This window comes from Pelodiscus sinensis, chromosome 31 (genome assembly GCF_049634645.1).
Source record: "Pelodiscus sinensis isolate JC-2024 chromosome 31, ASM4963464v1, whole genome shotgun sequence".
In the NCBI taxonomy this organism is placed as follows: domain Eukaryota; kingdom Metazoa; phylum Chordata; order Testudines; family Trionychidae; genus Pelodiscus; species Pelodiscus sinensis.
Genome location: NC_134741.1, coordinates 7,820,376 through 7,843,270, shown reverse-complemented (window position 1 = coordinate 7,843,270; position 22,895 = coordinate 7,820,376). Strand labels below are relative to the sequence as shown.

General features: G+C 52.9%; 3 protein-coding genes across 4 annotated transcripts in view; 2 read left to right on the top strand and 1 right to left on the bottom strand.

The window, feature by feature from the left end:
- LOC142821517 (uncharacterized) overlaps nucleotides 1-22,895 on the top strand; it is a 191,127-nt gene that overhangs the window by 85,956 nt on the left and 82,276 nt on the right. The window lies entirely within an intron of this gene.
- Nucleotides 419-14,573, bottom strand: LOC142821519 (uncharacterized). Its single transcript, XM_075912680.1, has 10 exons — nucleotides 14,179-14,573; nucleotides 13,355-13,825; nucleotides 9,957-10,052; nucleotides 9,168-9,380; nucleotides 8,837-8,859; nucleotides 8,049-8,164; nucleotides 7,440-7,499; nucleotides 5,711-5,911; nucleotides 3,012-3,125; nucleotides 419-2,715 (listed from the first exon to the last, which is right to left on the bottom strand). Exons 1-10 carry the CDS (start codon nucleotides 14,305-14,307, stop codon nucleotides 1,472-1,474), a joined length of 2,667 nt encoding a protein of 888 aa, XP_075768795.1. The 5' UTR covers nucleotides 14,308-14,573; the 3' UTR covers nucleotides 419-1,471.
- On the top strand, nucleotides 19,799-21,666 carry LOC142821557 (E3 ubiquitin-protein ligase TRIM15-like). Of its 2 annotated transcripts, none has more exons than XM_075912819.1 (3): nucleotides 19,799-20,067; nucleotides 20,378-20,400; nucleotides 21,119-21,666. In XM_075912819.1, exons 1-3 carry the CDS (start codon nucleotides 19,801-19,803, stop codon nucleotides 21,267-21,269), a joined length of 441 nt encoding a protein of 146 aa, XP_075768934.1. In that variant the 5' UTR covers nucleotides 19,799-19,800; the 3' UTR covers nucleotides 21,270-21,666. The 2 variants fall into 2 exon arrangements, with proteins under 2 accessions (XP_075768934.1, XP_075768935.1); XM_075912820.1 differs by having other exon boundaries at nucleotides 19,799-20,020; nucleotides 21,119-21,205.

The window sequence follows — 22,895 nt, the reverse complement described above, 5'->3', positions numbered from 1 at the left end:
AGTTCTCTCTCATCTGTAGATTGTCTTATGTTTAACACACACGTGGACGAGGGGGATCCAGTAGATACAGTGTACTTAGATTTCCAAAAAAGCCTTTAGCAAAGTCCATCACAAAAGGCTCTTGTGTAAATTAAGTTATCATGGGATAACCAGGAAGATCCTTCCATGGATTGAGAAATGGTTAAAAGACAGGAAACAAAGGGTAGGAATAAATGGTAAATTTTCAGAATGGAGAGGTGTAACCAGTGGTGTTCCCCCAGTCCTAGGACCAATCCTATTCAACTTAATAAATGATTTAGAGAAAGGGGTGAGCAGTGAGATAGCCAAGTTTGCAGACGTTACTAAACTGTTCAAGATAGTCAAAACCAAAGCAGGCTATGAAGAACTTCAAAAAAAAAATCTCACCAAACTGAGTGACTGGACAACAAAATGGCAAATGAAATTTAATGTGGATAAGTGTAAAATTATGCACATTGGAAAAAATAAACCTAAGTATACATATAATATGATGGGGGCTAATTTAGTTACAACTAATCAGGAAAGAGAACTTGGAGTTATCGTGGATAGTTCTCTGAAAATGTCCAGAGTGTGCAGTGGCAGTCAAAAAACCAAATAGGATGTTAGGAATTATTAAAAAGGGGACAGAAAATAAGATGAAGAATATCTTACTGCCCGTATATAAATCTACAGCACGCTCACATCCTGAATACTGTGTACAGATGTGGTCTCCTCACCTCAGAAAAGATATTTTGGCATTAAAATAGTTCAGAAAAGAGCAACTAAAATGATTAGGGGTTTGGAATGGGTCCCATATGAGGAGAGGCTAAAGAGACTGAGACTTTTCAGTTCAGAAAGAAGGGACTGAGGGGGATATGATAGAGGTATATAAAATCATGAGTGGTGGGGAGAGAGTGAATAAAGAAAAACTATGTACACTTGTTCCCATAATATAAGAACTAGAGGACACCAAATGAAATTAATGGGTAGCAGGTTTAAAACTAATAATAGAAAGTTCTTCACACAGCACACAGTCAACTTGTGGTACTCCTTGCCAGAGAAGGCTGTGAAGGCTAGGACTGTAACAGGGGTTAAAAAAGAGCTACATAAAATCATGGAGATTAGGTCCTTAAAAGGGTATTAGCAAGGGGGTAAGGAATGGTGCCCCTCGCCTCGGTTTGTCAAAGGCTGGAGAAGGATGGCAGGAGACAAATTGCTTGACCATCATCTTCGGTCCACTGCCTCTGGGGCACCTGGTACTAGCCACTGTTGGAAGAAAGGATACTACGCTAGATGGACCTTTGGTCTGACCCAGTATGGCCATTCTTATGTTAAAGTCTGACCTGTGTTTGAAGCCTTGTCTGCAATCAAAGCTGTTATGAGACGACTCTCTTGCATGTTTTATCTGATGGTTAGTAAGGCAGGAGCACCGACTATAGCTTTCCCTGCAGTCAGAGCAGGTAAAGGGTAGCTCTCACGTGTGGGTTCTCCTATGTCTAATAAGGTATGAACGTCTACTGAAGCATTTCCCACACTCAGAGCAATCGAACGGTTTGTCTCCTGTGTGGGTCCTCCGATGGGTAACAAGCACTGAACTTGTACTGAAACTTTTCTTGCAGTCAGAGCAATGGAAAGGTTTCTCTCCTGTGTGGGTTCTCCTATGGCTAACAAGGTATTCGCTTTTCCTGAAACTTTTCCCACAATCAGAGCAAGTGAAAGGTTTGTCTCCTGAGTGGGTCCTCCTATGGTTAACCAGGTGTGAATTCTGACGGAAGCATCTCCCGCAGTCGAAGCAATTGAAAGGTTTCTCTCCTGTGTGAGTTCTCCTATGGATAACAAGGACTGATCTCGCAATAAAGCTTTTCCCACAGTCAGAGCAATTGAAAGGTTTCTCTCCTGTGTGTCTCCTCCTATGTGTAACAAGGTTTGACCTCTTCTGGAAGCTTTTCCCACAGTCAGAGCAATTGAAAGGTTTCTCTCCTGTGTGAGTTCTCCTATGGATAACAAGGTCTGATCTCACAATAAAGCTTTTCCCACAGTCAGAGCAATTGAAAGGTTTCTCTCCTGTGTGTCTCCTCCTATGTGTAACAAGGTTTGACCTCTTCTGGAAGCTTTTCCCACAGTCAGAGCAATTGAAAGGTTTCTCTCCTGTGTGAGTTCTCCTATGGATAACAAGGTCTGATCTCGCAATAAAGCTTTTCCCACAGTCAGAGCAATTGAAAGGTTTCTCTCCTGTGTGTCTCCTCCTATGTGTAACAAGGTGATCGCTTCTACTGAAGCTTTTCCCACAGTCAGAACATTTATGGGGTGTCTCTCTTCTATGTAGTATTTGATGGTTCGTAAAGGGCAAGTGCTGACTGAAGCTTTTCCCAGAGTCGGAGCACTTGAAGGGCTTCTCTCCTGTGTGGGCTCTTTGATGTTCAATAGGAGTTTCACAGTCACTACAAGTGCAGGGTGACAGTCGATGGGGGATTTTCTGTTGAATGGTTTCTGTGTTTCTTTTCTCCCCTTGGCTCCTGTGACTGGATTTATCCTGTCCCCCTTCTGGATGATTTCCATGCTGCCTTTCTGGGCTATGCTGACTCTCACAAGTCTCTCCCTGCTCACGTATCTGGGAAACATGCCCTTCAGGTCTTCCCAGTAACATCCCACATGGAGACACTTGCTCCGATCCCTCCTGCTGCACAAGATCACAGTTCTCAGTCAGCATCCCATCACCTGTTGGGATAGAGAAATAATCCAGAGAGGAGTTATTGTCTATGATGAGCTGAAAGAAAACTCTAAAAGAGGAATAGAAAAGGGGACACACGCTCAAATAATGATTGAATTATCATGAGATGAGTTCACCCTCCTTCTTCACAACTCTTCCACAGAAGAGAAAACCCAGCCTTTCCTCATCCACCATGCTCTGGCTCAAGTTGAAGACAGGCTAAAGAATCAGACAGACTTCATGAAAACACACAACTAACACCTGCTATAAGTTGGTTTCTGAGGCAATTTAACTGATTGCTCACCTGTGTGGATGCCACTGATGATCTCCCCTTCCTCACAGCTCTGGTGATCTGGGACCTGCAACTCCTCCTCTCGCTCCACCCAGGAGATCACATGAACTTCAGAGAGTGGAAATCCTGTTTGGAGAGTAATTAATCAAGTGCTGATCTTGTTCATTAAGGTATCTGCCATTGCTGCTTCCAGAGTCAGGATCTGAGTCACCCATCCAGAGAGGCTCCTTTCCAAGAGCCCAGAACACACACACACCTGCAGTAAAGGCACTCCCCCCCCCCCCACCTTGAGAATGGCCCAGCTCTTTCCCCAGGGGAGCTGAGCACTCTGCTGCACTCTCTAGGGTACAATTCAGTCCCCCTCAAAGCCCATTCCATCCCCCCCATCCCCAGTATCTCAGGGCAGGACAGGGACACACTGCTCACAAGGGGAGCTCTAGGGAGGGCTGGCATGTCTGACACCAAGGCCCCCAGACAGGGCTCAGACTATAGCGGCCACATGCCAGGTCATTAGGACTTGGGAGAAGAAGGACTAGCTCTAGCTCCCCAAGGCTCTGTCCACAAAGCTCCTGGCTGGTGGGCTGGGCTCCCCCTGCTCTTTGGCTCAGATGTTCTACTTGGGCCAGAAAGAGGCAGAGGAAGTTGTCTGAGCAGCTAAGTGAATCCTTGGCAGGCTGCTTCAGGCCCTGCCTATGATCCTGACTGCCTGTGTCTGGGTGGGCCTTGCTAGCTGCCTACAACAGTTGCCTTTCCCGCAGCTGCCCAGGGTGGCGCTGGGCTTCTCCAGCGACCAGCCAGGGTGGAGCTGGGCCGTGCTGCTTCTCTGATGCTTGTGGCTGTTACTCAGCTCCCCGTCTGTAGCCTCGGTTCTATTCTGCCAGCAGCAGTCTTTGTGTGGTTTCCCAGTCTGCCTCTTCTAGTGAGCCTGGCCTTTGATTTGGGGCCGCTCCAGGGAGGCACAGAATCTGCCACATTTGCACCTTGTGAGCGCCTTCCCCTCAGCTTTGCCTCCACCCCTTCTCGGACCTGCATTTAGTGTTCGGAAGAGCCACAATAGAGATCATTGTGCTACCACTGTCACACAATCGCAAGAAAGCTTGTGCGAAGTGTGCTGTGTGATGAGTCAATGGGAAAATTCTGATCTGATGACTAGGATTATCTTGTTTATCTCCATTATTTTGGAACTAAAACAAGCCAGGCTTTGGCAGAATGGTGGAGCACTGCTATCAACTAACCAAGAAATCACATTCCTGAGCAGGAGGAAGGCAATCAACACACCGCTCTCTGCAGGAACTGCAAACACACAGTCCTAACAGATAGCTCACTGACCCTTGTGCACAAGAGCGGGATGAGGGGATAATGGATATGCATGTTTTGTTCAAACAAACAGGCAGAAGGCCAAGTGGGGTAGCAACACATGGAACGCAACATGCATTTTATTTTGGTCAATATGAGAGGAGAAGCCACAGGAGGGGCATGTTGATACTGGCTGAGGGGCAGTGTTCTAGCTGCTGACTGAGCTGGTACCATTATTGGGTAGGGACAAGTCTCACTATACTTGTGCCTGAGGTGCTGGGACACTAGCACCCTGCTCCTTTCACAATAAACCTGGCCGAGTGCCTTAGCCTCCGAATGGAGCCTGGGTCTTTCTTAGCGGCAACCCTGTGGTGCGCTGCATGGATAAGCTTAACGTTCTGCCAGTGCCGCTGGCATCAAGGTTCCAGAAGCCCTGAACAGCCGTATCAACGCTCTGTGGCGCTAGTAGCAACTCCTATGGCACTGCAGTCACTGCAGGAAGCAAAATTATCAATCACAGCAGCACCTGGGAACTCTGGTTTAAATCAGGACCACACTGTGCTATTGCAGTGCTCATATGGAGCTAAGCATCACCCCTCTTTAGTGTAAGTATCCTGCCCAGCCCTGAGAAACAGGGACACTCTATAAAAGCTAGTAAAGAGAGAGCTGACCGCACACAGAGAGTCTAAGGGACTTGATCAAGGTCACACAGGAGGACTTTGACAGGCAGAAAACTGAACACAGGTCTCCTGAGCATGAACCCAGACATTCACACAGGAAGAAAAAGTTCCTACCTGAAGATATAAAAATACAAGACAGGTGACATGATTTATCTCCGCTGCACAGAGAGGCAAGTGAGCCCCAGAGAGAATGAAGCTGAACTTTTGAAAGGAGACCCAGCCTGTGCCTGAAATGCATCGAGAGCTCTGCTCACTTTTCTCTACTACAGAGCTACCTCGGACAAAATACTCACAGTGCGTGAACTGCCTCATCCACCCTCCCTCAGCGCCAGCATCCAGCCCCTCTCACTGACAAGTACCAGCATGTCACAGAGATTAGCTACAGGCAGGGAAGGACTCTGGCAACCGCACTCTCCTTCCAGTGCCTGAGCACACTGCCACAAGGGGACCCTGCAGCTACTAACAGCAGACAGACCCAGACCTCTGGTACCTGCTGTTCCTGCCTGAGCCCTTCCACTCACACCTCTGGTCAAAGCACAAGATGAGCAAGATGGGGGGGAAGTGGAATCAGACCTGAACCTGTTTTCCCTGGGAGGGAGCACGGAGGGGACAGTCTTTCACAGAGGAGCCAGGACTACTGGGGCAGATACTCCTGACATTGGAGGCAGAGGCAATGAATAACCCTGAACCAAACCCAACCCAGCTGCTGTTACCCAAAGGGACAGGAATCCTTACTCAGCCAGTTCACAGCCTCATAATTCTCCTGCATCACATCCCTGTAGAGGGCTCTCTGGCCTGGGTCCAGCAGAGCCCATTCTTCCTCAGAGAAACACACAGCCACCTCCTCGAAGCTCACAGGCTCCGCCACGGCCATCTCCTGTCCCTGGCTCTGCAGGCCGGGGGCTGAGCTGGAGACAAACATGGGTGTTCTGCAGCCTGGCAGGGGGAGAAGAGGGAGACATTTCAAAAGGGGCTTTAATCCTTTCCACATCCCCATTCTGCCCAGACTCTGCCATTGTGGGCAAAAGTTTTAGTCTAGATATGCCATAAACAGCACACAGGAGTTAGATCCCAAATCCATATTTATTTCTGTCTGTACCTGGCGTGAGTTACAACATTACTGCCTCTGCAACAATGGGATTTAGTTCTCAGCACCCAGTGTTTCTTATAACAAGCCACATATTCATCTGCTTGAGTATGGACATAGGCTAAATGTAGACTGTTGTATTTGAAACCCTTAGTCTTCATTCATGGATTTGCAGCACAAACTTTGCTCTCTCATCTGACAGAGACGTTATAAACCCTTTCCACAACAGAGTCAGTGAAGGTAACACCACCATTCAGATGCTTATTATTAAACATGTGTGCTGAGTGTTTCCAGGGTGAGATCTTAAAATTCATGAATTAATGGGATCAGAAGATATCCTCAGTCATGCAGTCTGACCCCCTCAGTGGCACAAGCCATTACACGTAGTCCAGTTACCAAGACACAAAGCTCTGTTTTCCCACAGTGTATTTTCTAGAAAGTCCCCCAGTAACTTGAAGACATCAAGAGATGGAGAATCCACCAGTTCTTTGTTCATTTGTGGACAAATAAGGGACTGTGGGTTTCTGACCAGTGAGAGCTCTTGCATATATAGCTGCAGGAGGAGGACAGAGTTTGGGTATGCAGAGTGCGGGACAGGAGTGGGGAGCAGAGATTAGGAGGGGAAGGGAGAGGTTGGGGTGGCAGAGGCAAGCTCTGGACAGGAGACTTATCTGAGTGACTCCTGGCCAGAGGCCAAGCACCTCAGGAAGGCAGGGAGCCTGCCCAACCCTCTCACAGGCTGCAGGGCCATGTGGGTGTGTGAATAATTATGACCCAGAGGGAAGGGGGCACGGTGCTTTGTTTCTGTCCAGAAACTGGCCAATGAGATTGTCCTGGGGGTGGACGCAGCACCTGAAGCCTTCCCTCCTCCCCTCCAGGCTCACAGTAGCTTTCTGAGTGACTTGAGATGGGGAGTGGCATCTGTAGGCTGGATCCAATGGCTTGGTAGGGTGGATCCAACCCATGGGCTGTATTTTACCCAGGCCTGCACTAGACGTAACAGCCCTTGGGGATCCAGCAGTTTCTTGCCTTGAACGAACTGATATAGTGGAAGTAAGGCAGCTCACAGACTATTTATTGCTGGAAATCAACCCCATATTGAAACTGACTGAGCAGTGTAATCTGAGCTTGAAGGTGCTGTCCATTGTGTGCTTTAACTTCACCCATTTAGCATCATACCTCATAGATCACTGTTTCTCAAAGTGTTTGCAGGTCTCCATGCAGCGCCCCTGGGGCTTCTCACAGATCAGTGGGTGAGGTATAGGGCTGTGTGCACCATGGTCGCTGGGTTTGGTTGGTAACTTCAATGACAATCCCATGAAGATGTTTTCACTGGAATTTTCTCATCATTTAAAGAATCTCCACCTGCAAACTCACCTTGTCTGAAAGCTCCCAAGGATTTTCCTCTTGCTCTCTCCAGTGCAGAGGGCAGAGTGTCTGGTGGGGGAAGGGATAAGAGAGGTGAGATTCCAGGCTCTCCTATTTATAACAATGTCCCCACTTTGAACTCTGCATTTCAATTGTATCAGAGACCAGAGACACACTCAGGAATTGAGTATGAAAGTCTGAAACTTTCATTCTCTCTCTCACTTGGGCACCTCCCAGCAATGGAACCAACATCCCCGCAACCTGTCCCAGGAGAGAAGCTGTAAGTGAGATTTACTCTTCCCTCCTCACACTCTCCCACTTGGTTTCTCATTCACTTACTGCCTCTTATTATAACGTGGAGCAGTGGTGGCGGAACACGTGGCCATCACAGTAACTTTAGCCATTTTGATCTCTGAATGGGAGGTTCAGAGTTTGCAAACCCCTGGCTCTATCTGCAAGCAGTTGGATCTGTTCGCTCAGTGTCTCTAAGGAGAGCAGTGTGATGGGACCGTCATTCTCCATGTGGGAATTGAGGCAGGGGAAGGTTGGCTTCATAGGCCAGATTCAGTGGTCTCAGATACTTGAACCACTTTCCCCTCCGCCATCCCTTCTAGGTACCTTTGAACTCCCTCAGAGTCTCCGACAGAGCAATTGTTTTCTGGGAGAAACGTCTGACTTGTTCTTCTAGTTCAAGAGAAATCTCTTCCGGAACCTGGAACTGCCCCGTCTCACACCTGGACAGAAACAATTCCATGTTATTGTATTTCATTTAATGCTGATAAGTTCTGGTTAGTGAGTCTCAGCTCTAACAGGTCTGGAGTCATAATTCCTCCAATTTTCCCAGCAACACAGTCCATGGCCATGCAACCTTCCCCTGAAAGGTCCCATTGCTGTTCTTCACTTCTGTCCTGGGGAGACTGGCTGGGGGACAAAAGGGGAATTGAGTCTTCATGACCAACTCACTCCTTGGCCTCTAGGCGTTGAGGGACAGGAGGTTCCCAGGTGAAAGGCTGAAGGAATCTGTCTAGTAGGGACTAGACTGAGACACCAGCTCTTCCGTCCCCAGCTCCTTCCACACAGGTCTCCGAACAGCCCTCAGGTGGGACAGACTCTTGGTCCTTGCTGCCCTGGGCTGAATGTGCCCAGTGCACAGCAGTGACAGGCCCATGTTCCACCCCACAGTACACAGGGAGGTGACAGCTCCAGGAAACACTTGAAGTCAGACTGTGCCCTGAATGGGGAATTCCAGAGTCTGCTGTGTGAGGGTGAGACCCGCAGAATTAAATGAGTCAGAGATATTCATCTCTAACATCTGCCTCTTGGCACCCTGTGGAGATGTGGTGCTAACATCAGCTCCAAGCTCTTTCCCTGAGCTGTGCAGCGTGAGGGGAGTGAGAGCCACGTACCTACTCAGAGTGCTCCTGACGTCCTAGAAAAAAGACAGAGAAAAGACTCTCAGCCCCATTGGACACACACAGGGGACCTCAGGGACGGGATTTTGCAAACATGGGAAGAGAGGCCCTGCCCTGACCCCAGGAACATGGATCCCCTGAGTGAATGGGGCTTTACGATCTCTAGTAGCTCTGTGCCTGTAACTTTACAAAGCATGGCAGTTACTCACATGGCAGCAATGCACATGGAGTTACACCAAGATCTAATAGCTGGACCTCAGCACTTGTGATTCAGGAGCCTCCCTTCCCTGAGTGGGGAGCTGAGACGTTTCTCCCTCAGTCTCACCTGCAGGAATTCATTCGCTGGCTTCTGACACTTCCCCTTGCTGAGATGGGAAATCTGGGCAGAGAGTTTCCCGACCGTGTCAGTCTGGAGCCTCTCAATCGCCTCGTCCAGCTTCTCCAGCTGGGCCAGCAGGAGTCGCTCTTGTTCCTCCAGGAACTGCCGCAGCTGCTGAAACTCGGCCACAATCATCTGCCTCTTGGCTTGGGTCCATTTCTGTATGGAAACAGGGAAAGGGTTGGTCAAGGGCATGTATGGAGCCCAGGGCCCTTTCATGGAGAGCTGAGTGCGCAGCAGGGAGAATTTCTTGGAAAACCCTAAAATGTGTCACATTTGACTCTACTTTGTGGTTAGTAGGCAGAGGTGGCTCTCCCAGCATCTCCTTTGGCCCCTGTGTCCCCCTGAAAGGGATTTTCCCATGTCTGTCATGGGCAGCATCTTTTGATATTCATGGGCTCTGGAAATTCAGACCCTGAGCAGCACGAGGCAAGACTCAGCACTAGCCTGACAGAGATACCCAGGAGGAAAAAGGAGAAACATGTTAATACACCAAGTGAGCAGACAGCCCTTTAGGGGGGGACACAGCTCCCTTGAGGAGGATTTCTGGGAAAGCTACAAAGGCTGGACATTAACTCATGCGCTGACATGGATGCTCAGGGCCTGTCTACACATGGATCTCACCCTGCAATCCACAATTCAGGAGAAACACAAACAAGCCCAATGTCACACGAGTCTGCCTCCTAACAGTCCTCCCACTGCCAGTCCCTGCTGTTTCAAACCACAGGCACCTACCAGATACTCCTGGCGTGTCTCTTCTGCTGTTGTTTTCCTTCCCAGCACCTTTTCTCTCTCTTCCCTCAGAGTCTTCAAATGGGCCTCCAATTTTTCCTGAAGAAACAGATAAGCACAGGGGCAAACCGCATCAGATGTCGGGAGCCCATTTGTCTGCCTTTAAGAGAGTCCCAGTTTTGTGGAGCTCTGCCCCTCTTCAGCAGGAACTCTGCCCTGGACATGGTTGTGTCCATAGAAAAAGACACAAGAAGATACTGAGGATGCAGCAGGACACCTACAAGGGTGGGGGAAGGATCAGTGGTGGCACCTTTATAAAGAATGAAGCAGGTGGGGATTAGGGAGGTAAAAATGCTTAACAATACTAATTATGTAACTGATCACAATTTTATCAGAGACAGGAGTTTTTTAACCTGCTGACAGGTAGGGCTGGTAGCGGAAATGGGCTCTCCTGGGCCAGGGATCTCTCGCGAGGTCTGCCGGGGGTGGCCACAAGGACAGCTGGCTGATGGGAACTCCCAGCAGCTGCAGACTGACGTTAGCTGCCAGAGGGAACCAGGCACTGCTGGGGAAGTGGGGAGTTTAACCAGTAACTGGCACCGATAAGCATTGGCTCTTCAGTTAACCAGTTTGAACTCTTGCTACAATCCAGTTGAATCCTAGTTGTGTCTGGCATGGACCTGCACTTCCTGAAGTCCTGCTATGGGTGGAGTGAAGGCACTCGGGACCCCGCACAGCATGCAGCCCAGCAACCTCATCTAGTGTCAGTGGCTGCATTGAAGTTTAACCCCTCACGGAGCACCCCAGAAGTTCAGTATCCCTATTAGAAACCTTCACTCCCTGCTGGACCTAGGGCTTTATCAAGGCATCTTTCCCTCCTAAAGGGCCACACTTCATCACTATTCAGTGATGCTGAGGGGCAGGGAGCAGTGTAAGTCTAACAGGGTATGGTGCTAAACTCTATCCCTGACATGCTTGGCGACTATGAGCGACTAGGTGCTGCCCCACCTTCCCTTCCCACAGTTTGTCTAACTGGATTGTGACCTGCTCAGAGAAGGGATTTTCCCTTGCTGGATGTTCTGCAGGTCCCTGCTGCCATTGCGGATCTATAAGGCAAATGACAGATTGTTCTTCTGATCATTAACAGCTTGTAACCTACTCTTCTCCAATCCCAAGGCAGCTCACTGACAGAGTGGCTTGTACCTCCTGCGATCTAAACCTCTTCGAGGGTATGTCTACACTACAAATTTAATTCGAACTAACAGCTGTTAGTTCGAATTAACGTTCATAGGCGCTAGACAGGCAAACCGCTAGTTCGAACTTAATTCGAACCAGCAGAGCGCTTAATTCGAACTAGGTAAACCTCATTCTACGAGGATTAACGCCTAGTTCGAATTAAGGGCTGTGTAGCCACTTAATTCGAACTAGTGGGAGGCTAGCCCTTCCCAGCTTGCCCTGGTGGCCACTCTGGGCACCACCAGGGAAACTCATCTGCCCCCCTCCCGGCCCCGGAGCCCTTAAAGGGGCACCGTCTGGCTACGGTGCCCATGCCAGGTGCAAGCCTCCCAGCACCCAGCCAGCAGACCCTGCACCTGGCATGGCATGAGCCAGCCACCCGCTGCCACTCAACCCTCTGCCTCTTCCCGGGACCAGGCTGGCGGCTCCCAGGAGTCTGCCCGGGGCTGCAAAAGTGGGCGCCCACCTGGTCTAGTGCGGAGATTGTGGACTTCATCCAGGTTTGGGGGGAGGTGTCCAACGTCCACGACCTCCACACTAGGCACAGGAAAGTGGCCATCTAGGGCAGGACAGCTGCCAGCCTGGCCACCTAGGAGCAGGTTTGCATGAAAATCAAGGTGGTCCAGTGAGACCCCCGACCCTGAGCTTAGAACATAAGAATGGCCGTACTGGGTCAGACCAAAGGTCCATCTAGCTCAGTACCCTGTCTGCCGACAGTGGCCAACACTAGGTACCCTGGAAGGGATGGACCCAAGACAATGACCAAGCCATTTGTCTCATGCCATCCATCTCCAGCCTTCCACAAACAGAGGCCAGGGACACCATTTCTATCCCCTGGCTAATACCACTCCATGGACCTAATCTCCATGACTTTATCTAACTTCTCTTTAAACTCTGTTATAGTTCTAGCCTGCGGCAAGGAGTTCCACAGGTTGACTATTTGCTTTGTGAAGAAGAACTGTCTGTTATTAGTTTGAAGCCTGCTACCTATTCATTTCATTTGGTGTCCTCTAGGCCTTCTATTATAGGAACTAATGAAGAACTTTTCTTTATGCACCCTCTCCACACCACTCATGCTTTTATAGATCTCTATCATATCCCCCCTCAGTCTTCTCTTTTCTAAGCTGAAAAGTCCCAGTCTCTTTAGCCTCTCTTCATATGGGACCTGTTCCAAACCCCTGATCATTTTAGTTGCCCTTTTCTGAACCCTTTCCAAGGCCAAAATCTCTTTTCTGGGGTGAGGAGATCACATCTGTATTCCCCTCCTCCTTGTTCCCCTGGCTTCCCCCTTCCAGCTCCCTCCTCCCCTCTCTCACCCTCTCTCTTCCCCTCTCCCACCTCCTTTTCCCAGTCTCCCCCAGTTTTGTTAAATAAAGAGAGTTTCTATTTTTGACCACACGTGTCCTTTATTTTGTACATCAGGAAGGGGGGCTAGGGATGGGTAAGTGGAAGGATGTGAGTGATGAATGGGGTATGAGCCCCTGATGAGGAGGACTGGGGTGGCTCTGCGGGCTCCTCAGGATGGAAACTCTCCTGTAGCCCCCCCGATTGACCCCCCCTGGATGGCAGCCTGCGGCAAGTGCAGACGGGCTGATGGCCGAGTGCTGTGATGTGCCGAGTGTGGGCACTCAGGGCACTCCAAGCCAGGACTGCATTGCTGTCCCTCATCGAGGTAGACAAGCAAGCGGGGAACCCTGAACTGTCTGTCCGGGGTGGGGTTCGGGTCCCTTGAAGCACAGCCCTCGGCTAGCCTGAGGAAGCAGCTCCATACTCTTAAGTCCTAACCTGATGCCCTGCTGGCACTGCTTCCAGCCAGCCTTAACTTTGGTTCAGGGTCCACTCAATGTGGACATACTAGTTCGAATTAGCTTAGTTCAAATTAACTAATTCGAATTAAGTTAGTTCGAATTAGTGCTGTAGTGTAGACATACCCTGATTGTTAACACCCCCCCCCCTCCCGTCACCAGTGAGGGCTGGGTTTCAGGATTCAGAGCCTCAGAGAAACATTTCCCACATCAGGTATCTTACGTAAGTTTCCACAAAGCCAGAGCATTTACTTTTTACAGCATCTCTTGCAGGTTTTACAGAGCTGTGTCACAACTGTGCCCAGTAACTGTTCGTGAAATAACACTGTAATTAAAACACACTGGACAGTTACTCTGTACCTTGTAGTCCTGGGCAGCTTCCTGTAAGGGCACCACCATGTGAGCCTGGGATCTGTCACACACCACACAGATGGGAGTTTGATCCTCTTCACAGAACAGCTTCAGAGCCTCCTGGTGCTCCCCGCACACCCCGTCCCATCTTGCTCTCTGTGCTGCCTGGAAACTCAGCGGCTTGGCTAGTTCCACCACGTTTGCCAGCTGCCGGTTGGGCCGGAGGGGTCCCTGCTGCTCAGTGTCTCTGCCCTGAGGGCTGAGGGGGGCCTGGCAGGAATTGTGCCCACACTCCAGAGTGACAGGGGCTGTGAAATCCTCCAGGCAGACGGGACGCGGCGCTTCCTCCCGGACACTTTCCACGGGGCTCTCTGCAGCCATGGCTGCCGCTGGGCTGGGGGACCGGGGCCGTGTCACTGTCCTGAGCTCAGCAATGGGGGGGGGCAGGTCCGGGGGGGGGGGGGGTCTGAGGCACCAGCACTGAGGATACAAAAAAAATCAAAAATAAAAACCAAAAAAGTCCCCCAAAGCTTCGCTCACCTCCCCCCCCCCCCCCGGGCCCCTCAGCCCCCTGCCCCAGCCAGACCCCCCCCCCGGTCTCTGTGCCCCTCCCCACCCTGTGTTTAAATCCCCCCCCCCCCCCGCACACTCTGCAGCCCCCTCACAGCCCCGCCCCCCGCAGACACCCCGAGCATCAGGAAGCCCGAGGGGGGGGGGCACGCGCGGGTTGAGTTTTTGTGACGCGCCAATTCCCCGCCCCGCTCCCTGACGCTGGGCTGCGGCCTCCCCCGCAGCGAGTAACGGTGCCAACGGCCCCTCACAACGGCTCCCACCTCAGGGCGCGCGGCGCGTGACGCTGCTGCAAACTGCTGCGAGGTGGGCGGGGCCTGAGCACGGTCGGGAACGCGCTGAAAACCCGGCCGCGGGGTTCGGAATGGGGCGGGCCCGGTCAGACCGCGCATGCGCAACGGGTCAGTAATTCCGATCAGAATCCAGCGCCCGGGCTTAGCTCAGACCGAGACATGCCTGGCCACGCCCCCAGGCCCCCGGGCAGATGCTGCTTCCGCTGCTGGGCGCCGGGCCGGGGCGATGCGCTGCCCTTTCCCACGGGTCCGATCTCCCCCGAGCCCCATGCGCCCCCTCGCAGCCTGACACCCGGCAGCGCCCCCCTCCCCCGCCGCGGTGCAACCCCCGCCCCTCCCCCCGCCCCTCCACTGTCTGCATCCCGGCGCCCCCAGCGCTCCCCGTGGCAGCCACTGGCCGCAGCAGGAGCCCAACGGACCCCGCCCCCCACTGTGACGTTGCTTGCTCCGCCCCTTGCTCTCGCTCCGATTGACAGGGGTTCCCCGGGCTGTCACGCCCCAGTGACGCACAATTGCCCGCCCCCGTGGCCGCATCATCAGTGACATGAATTGCCCCGCCCCTTGCTCTGACGGGGATTCCCCTGGCCCCGCTGTCAGGCCGGGAGTGACGGGGCCGCCCAGAGACGCTGAGGGCGGGGCAGGGTCTCGGAAGGGGGCGTGGCCGGGGCTCCACGAACCAATGAGAGCGCGGAGACCAGTGACGCGCCTGCGCGCTGCCCCCTCGGGCGCGAGACACGGACCCGCCTCTCGGGCCACTGGGGCGGGAGCGCGCGGACTCGCCGGGCCCGGGCCCCGGAACGTGTCACCTGCGGGGGGGGGCCGGGTCCTCGCCCTGGGCAGGCAGATCCCCCCCCCCCCCGCCCCTGGGCTCTGTTTGCAGGACGCTGGGAACGGGCCGCGGGGGGCGGGTCACTGGGGATCCCTGTTCTGTTCCCTCCCCCTGGGGCACCCGCACTGGGCACCGGGCAGACAGGACACGGGGCTGGGGGGGCCTTTGTCTGACCCGGCCTGGCCGCTCCTGTGCGGGACCCGTAAAGTCATTAACATCGGCAGCGCTAGGGACACTGAGGCTCCTTTAGAACGAGCCGAGCAGCCTGAGTGCACGTCAGGATCGGGCCCCGGAAACATGGATTCCAGCTGGAATAGGCGTTTGGCCTGAGAATTGGGTGTCACTGGGCTTGGAGGGAGCAGATGCCAGCGAACCTCGATTTCACTGTCCACTCACAAACCGAGGGGAAAATCTTTTCCTTCATAGTAACTGAAAGTTCCACACAGGCCCAGGAAGAGCCGGGCTGCTTGAGAACTTCTTATGGTTGAAGGACTTTCACTTAGTCTGTTTTGAGAGTCACATTGACAATTTGTGGTTTAATAATAAAAAAATTACTGTTTGAATCTCAGTGTCTGTCACTGAATAGCAACTGTCTGAGCCAAATATTGCCTGCCCCTCCCCCTAGCATTTCCCACTGCTGTGAAAATTGAACGTGGTAAAACTGCAACTGGGAGCGTGTAATTAGATACACATAAATAATCAACTGTTACTTTACCTGTCAACATCACACATCAAACACAATGAATTCTTCACAAGCTTCATTCTGGCTGCTTACACACACAGTTCTGGGAACTGATCAGCCCAGCCTGGTGGATTCTGGGGTCCATGTGATGCCCCAGGGCTCCTCCACACCAGCACAAGGGCAGGTGCCAGGGCCACAACCAGAGTGTGGGACGTTTCTCACCAAAGCCTCCAGGGCTGGGGTGTCGCCTGCTGGCTCTTCCCCTTCCAGGAAACAGCCTGAGTCAGCTCCAGGGAGGGGAACAGCCGGTTGTTGCTGGAGGCAGGTAGAGCCTGAGCTCAGGAAATTGAAACTGATGCTGTTCCCCAGATCAGAAGGAGCCCTGGCCACAGTGAGCCTGTACTAAGCCTGCAGGAGGAAGCATCTTGTTCTGTCTGTCTGGAGGATTTCACAGCCCCTGTCTCTCTGGAGTGTGGGCTCAATTTCTGCCAGGCCTGCATCAGCCAGTGCTGGGAGGGACCCTTCCCAGCCGCCTCCTGCCTGCAGTGCAGTGATCCTGTGCAGCAGGGACCCCTCTGGCCAGTGAAGAAAGCAGGAGGGGACGGGCTGTGCGAGGAGCATCAGGAGGTGCTGAAACTGTTCTGTGAGAAGGATCAAGGCCCCATCTGCGTGATGTGCGACAGGTCCCAGAAGCACTGCACGCACACGGCGCTGTCCATAGCGGAGGCTGCCCAGGAGTACAAGGTAGGGAGCTGCTGCCCTGTCTGCTGGGGAATTATTCTGGGTTTTAGTCACTGGCTAATTTCCCTGACTCTTCCCTTGCCCCGTGCGACTCAACAGCCAGCTAAAGCCTGCCTGGCCTGGGACAGGCTGTAACCAAAGAAATCAAATGGGAGGTGGACGCAATCAATGTCAGGCTGGCCTCTGGGAATGTGCTGCCTTCAGACTGGAGAAGGGGGGGTTACAAGTGGCTGGTGTTACAGATTTGATGACTAGAGATTGTTTTAATTACTTGTATTTGCATCACAGTTGCTCTCACAGACCCCATGTGAGATCCGGGCTTTATGCAAAACACAGCCAGGGACAGTCCATGCCCTGAGCAGTTTATAGTCTAGAGATAGACAAAAGGTGAAGAGGGGAACTGAGGCACAACGCAGGGGAGTTAATCACCCAGTAGGTCAGTGGCTGAGCTCAGCACAGAATCCCAGTTTCTCCAGATGAAGTCCATGGTCCTAACCACTAGGCCTTGCTGCCACCTCAACCACATCGTGAAATGTGTCAGTTAGGTGGGAAAGGCACCTTGCTCGAGGCCCAGCAGGGACAGAAGGTTTCCCACTGGGATGCTGAACTCCTGGGCTGCTCCAGGAGGGGTTAAACTCAGATGCTGCCGCCAGCACTAGAGGAGGTCACTGGACTGGATGCAAATGTGGGACCCCAAGTGCCTTGAGTCCACCCACAGCAGGACTCCAGGCAGTGCAGGCTGTGCCAGGTACCACTGGGATCAGACTGGGTTGGAGCAAAACTACCCCCAGGCTGGAGCTGCCCGGTGCCGGTCTGACCTGTGCCAGTGGGTACCTGGGCACAGACCAGCCAGTGAGGCTCCCTTAGTCCCACCAGGCAGCCAGTGGGAATCTCCCAGAATGCACTGCTGCCGGGAGCTGTACCAGGGACTGGGGCAAACCCCAACCATCCAGAACAGAAATCAGCCTGTTTAATTAGGGAGTCACTGACCCATCCCCAAAGCACAGGACATGCCCACGCCTGCCTCCTGGCCCTTCCCTCAATGCTTGGTCGGCCTCTGTGGGCCTGTCCCTGCCTCTGTCAGACCATCCCCACCTATGTCATTCTGCGTGGAGGTGCCACCCCCTCCTGCTGCAGCCTCAGTCTCCTCCTGTCCCTTTCTCACCAGACAAAGCCACGGCCAGGGCTGAGTCCCCACCAGGCAGGGACAGAGCCCCACAGAACTGGGACTGTGCAGACAAATGGCCCCCCCAAGCCCTCAGACAGTGGAGAGGGGGGGGAGACAAAGGGCAACTTCCCTGGGGTCTGCTGATTAAATCACTGCTGCAGTGCACTGGGTGGCTGTGAGGGCTGCCGGGGGCGGGAGGGGGGTGGGGGGGCAGGGAGGGGGACATGGTTCAGCGCGCTCCATGTGGTGCTGAGGGCTGACTGTCCCCATCCCTGCCCCTTCCGCCTGAGGCCCTTCCCCTCCAGGGAGGGTGGAGCCTCCCCCACTCCCTCCACTTTACCGAACAGCAGCCCAGTGATGCTCTTGCTCCTCTGAGCCTCCCTGTAACGAATGGGCTTGCCCTGGTGCTTAGCCCAGCTCTGTCCTACCAGCGCAGTCCCCAGGCCTCAGGGCTGAGCTCCCAGCCCCTGTTTAAACCCTGGTGGCTCCTGGGATTGGCATCACTTAGGCTATGTCTGCACTGCAGGCTTCCTGCGCAAGAAGATTTTTGCAGAAGGGATCTTCCGCAAAAACGTCTTGTGCAAGAACGCGTCCACCCTGCAAAAGTGCATCGGAAGAGCGATGCGCTTTTGCGCAAGAGAGCATCCAGACTGCACGGACACTCTCTTGCAAGAAAGCTCTGATTGCTATTCACAGAATAGCCTGTGCTTTTTTCCAGTAGCACTTTTTGCACAAAAAACCCTGTTGCCCATCCACACACACCTTTTTGCACAAGAACTCTTGCACAAAAAGGAGTTATTCCTCATAGAAAGAGGAATAGCTATGCCACAAAAAGCCCTCTGTTCTGCCGATCTGCTGTACATTTTCTTGTGCAAAAATGCTCTTGACGTTAGGACGCTCCACGCGCTTTTGTAAAAACAGCAAATGCTGATCTGATAGCTAGTCGACTAGTTGATTTCCACCCCCCCCCATCAGACAGAGGCAGCAAAGGGGAGAAGAAGGGGTACTTGAAAGTGGCAGTGCCACACAGCTGAGCCTGGGATCAGCTGTGCAGCACTGCTGCTTTGAAACACCATGGCGGCCTTCAAAGGGGCAGCACTGCACAGCTGATCCCAGCTTGGCATTTCAAAGGGGCAGTGCTGCACAGCTGATCCCAGCTTGGCATTTCAAAGGGGCAGTGCTGCACAGCTGATCCCAGGCTCAGCTGTGTGGTGCAGTGTATGTGGAGCCTGGGGTCAGCTGAAGACTTCCCAGCTGATCCCGGCTCCGCATGACATTTCAAAGTGGCAGCGCAGCATGGAGCCCAGGGTCAGCGGGGACTCTGACTCCCACTGGGAATTCTTGTGCATTTCAAAGCTGGTACCCACACGCAGCCCGGAGTCAGTGGGACTTCCCGCTGAGCCTGGGCTGCATGCAGAATTCTGCATTCCTCCTTTGAAATGTACAAGGAGGAATAGGGAAGTGTATATCAACTAGTCAAGTAGTCAATGGAAATTCCATCGACTACTTGACTAATCAATTAATCGCTAGTTAACATCCTCAGTTTCGCCATGATCTTGGGTTGCTGGATTAGATTCATATCTGCACAGGCCCTGAGCTTCCATGTCAGGGGATGAGTTCATATCCAACCTTTGTGGCTTTCCCATAAATCCTCCTCCAGTTACCTGAATGTCCCGGGGAAGGGCTGTCTGCTGGGTCTGCTCATTTCCTGCTAATGGCTTTGCTTCTGTCCTCTCCCTGGGTATCTGTGTCAGTGTGGGGCCAAGCAGTGTTCCCAGTACACTGAGTGCTTGGGCGGCAGCTCAGGAGAGTTTCAGATGCTCCCCAGCTAATTGGCAGAATGTCAACAGCTAGGTGTTTCAGCTGGTGGTGCATATTTACACTTGCCTCAGTGCACATAGAAAAAATATTCCACACATTGATGAAGAAATTTAAAGAGAATCTGGGTGTTAAGTCCTGCCCCCTACTGCTCGGATGTGAATTCCCAGAGCTCATGGATAGCAGAAGATGCTGCCCATGACAGACACGGGGGTCTCCCTTTCAGAGGGACACAGGGGCCAAAGGGAAAACTGACCCACAGGGTAGAGTCAAATGTCAGAAATCTGAGGGTTTTCCAAGAAGTTCTCTTTGCTGCACACTCAGATCCCCACGAAAGGGCCCCGGGCTCCATCCATGCCCCTGACCAGCCCTTTCCCCATTTTCATACAGAAACAGACACAAGCCGAGAGGCAGAAGATTGTGGCCGAGTTTCAGCAGCTGCGACAGTTCCTGGAGGAACAAGAGCGACTCCTGCTGGCCCAGCTGGAGCAGTTGGATGAGGAAACTGGGAGGCTCCAGACTGACACTGTCAGGAAACTCTCTGCTCAGATTTCCCATCTCAGCGAGCGGATCGGTGAGCTGGAGGGGACGTGTCAGAAGCCAGCGAGTGAATTCGTGCAGGTGAGACTGAGGGAGAAACGTCCCAACTCCTCACACAGGGAAGGGAGGCTCCTGAATCACAAGCGCTGGGGTCCAGCTGTCAGATCTGGGTGTAACTCGGCGTGTGCATTGCTGCCGTGCGAGTGACTCGTGTGCTTTGCAGAGTCACAGGCACAGAGCTATTAGAGATGGCAAAGCCCCATTCACTCAGGGGATCCATGTTCCTGGGGCCAGGGCAGGGCCCCTTGTTCCCATGTTTGCAAAATTCTTTCACTGAGTCCCTTGTGTGTGCCCAATGGGACTGAGATTCTTTTCTCTCTCTCTCCTCCAGGACGTGAGAAGCACCTTGAGCAGGTAGGTGTCTCTCGCTTCCCTTACACAGCACAGTGCAGGGAAAGGGCTTGGAGCTGATGTTGGCACCACATCTCCCCAGGGCTCTGCAGCCGGATGTGAGGGGAAGGTCACAGGCTGGGCACAAATCTCTGATCAGCGTCAGCCTGCGGCTCTCCCCTGGCCCAGCAGACTCTGGAATTCCCCATTCAGGGCACAGTCTGAGCTCAAGTGTTTCCTGGAGCTGTCACCTCCCTGGGGACTGGCTGCCTCAGGGCTGTGGGGTGGGACATGGGCCTGTCACTGCCGGGCACTGGGCACATTCAGCCCAGGGCAGCAGGGACCCAGAGTCTGTCCCACCCGAGGGCTGTTTGGAGACCTGTGGGAATGGGCTGGGGAGGGGGGAGCTGGTGTCTCAGTCGAGTCCCTAGTGGGCAGATTCCTACAGCCCTTCCCCTGGGAACCTCCTGCCCCTTAGCGCCTGGAGGCCAAGGGGTGAGTTGGCTGGAGAGACTCAGTTCCCCTTCTGTCCCCCAGCTGGTCTCCCCAGGCCAGAGCTGCAGACTGTTCATGGGACCTTTGAGGGGATGTTGCAGGGCCAAGGGCTGCGCTGCCCCTGCTCTGGGGCTGGGAGAACTGGAGGATTCGAACTCCAGGCCCAGCAGAGCAGCGACTCACTGGCCAGAGCTGGGGAACTGAGTCACTCGGTGCACTGTCCCCATGTGACGTTGTCTATCCCCAGGTGTGAGATGGGGCCGTTCCAGCCGCCAGAGGAGATTTCTCCTGAATTGGACGAGCGAGTCAGGGGTATCTCCCGGCAAACGACTGCGCTGTCGGAGACGCTGAGGGAGTTCACAGGTACCGAGAAGGGACGGGGAGGGGAGAGTGAGTGAAGCGTCTGAGGCCATGGAAAGAGACCGATGGTGGTTATTTAGTTCCTCATTAGATTAAACTTCTGTTGATTGTGAGGTGAGAATGGCACCCACTTGCCATCCCAGACACTCAGGTTGATTAATTGAAACTTATTTGTTCCAAAAGCTACTTTGTAATTACAGCTACTGTTAGAGCACAAAATGGCCGACACACAGACAGAAACACGCCCAGCTCCGTGCTGCTCTCTGCAGAGACGCTGAGTACACAGACCCCACGGCTCACAGGTAGAGCCAGGAGTTTGCAAACTCTGAACCGCTCGTGTCAAAGGGACCCAAGTGGGTGAAGTTCCTTTGAGGCCAAAGTCTTTGCAGGATCTGGGCCTAGGCTGTGACAAATGTCAGGAAGTGAATGAGCCAAACCCAGCGGAGTCTGCAGGGTGGGAAGGGATGTTGCGGAGAAAGCGAATCTCTTCACAGATTGTCCTGGGCTTCCAGTGAGGCTATGAGGTTGGTTCTTTTGCAGGGAGAGGCCTGAGTGAGAAAGTAGGAGGCTTCAAACTTTTTTAACGGCATGAATTGCCTAGCTGAAGTTGAAGTAGCTTAATTCAGCTCTTAGAAACATAGAATCATAGGACTGGAAGAGACCTCAGGAGTCACTGAGTCCAGATGCCTGCCCAAGGCAGGACTAACCCCAACTAAATCAACCCAGTCAGGATTTTATCAAGCCAACACTTAAAAATCACTAGGGATGGAGATTTCACCACCTAACTAGGGAACCCATCCCAGTGCTTCACCACTCTCCTAGGGAAATAGTTTAATCCTACTATCCAACCTAGACCTCCCCCACCGCAGCTTGAGCCCATTGCTCCTTGTTCTGCCATCTGTCACCACTGATAACAGCCTCTCGCCATCCTCTTTGGAACCCCCCTTCAGGAAGTTGAAGGCTGCCACCAAATCCCCCCTCACTCTTCTCATCCTTTCTGTAGTGGGGGGCCCAGAACTGAACACAATACTCCAGATGTGGATTCACTAGTGCCAAATAGAGGGGAATAATCACTTCTCTAGATCTGCTGGCAATGCTCCTCCTAATGCATCCTAATATGCCATTCGCCTTCTTGGCTACAAGGGTACCCTCTTGACTCATAACCAGCTTCTCATCCACTGGAATCCCCAGGGCCTTTTGGCATGTACACATAGCAGAAAATGGAGAGAAGAGCATTCTCCCTCTGACTTCCTTTACTCCTCCTGAAAGCAGGTCTACCACCAGCTACAGAAGAGCCTCTCAGTGTGATTAGCTGTCTTAACATGACTGCTAATTCAAACCCTGGGAGATCGGCAGCAGCAGCCTCTTCTCTGCACTGTAGACATACCCAAGAGGGTTCGGGGGGGGGGGGGGGGGGAGGGCAGCTATAACAAAAACCCAGCTCTGTGTGTTAGGATTGGGGATGTCGTGGGCAATATAGACTCCTGAATCTCACCCATCTTCTCCCTTCCCCCACCAGACATGCTGCCCACTGTGCTGGAGAGAGCAAGAGGAAAGTCCCCGGGAGCTTTCAGACAAGGTGAGGTTTCAAGTGGAGACTGAAAACACCTTCCTGAGCTTGTAGCTCAAGTCACCAACCAAACCCCCAGTGACCACGACAGGCA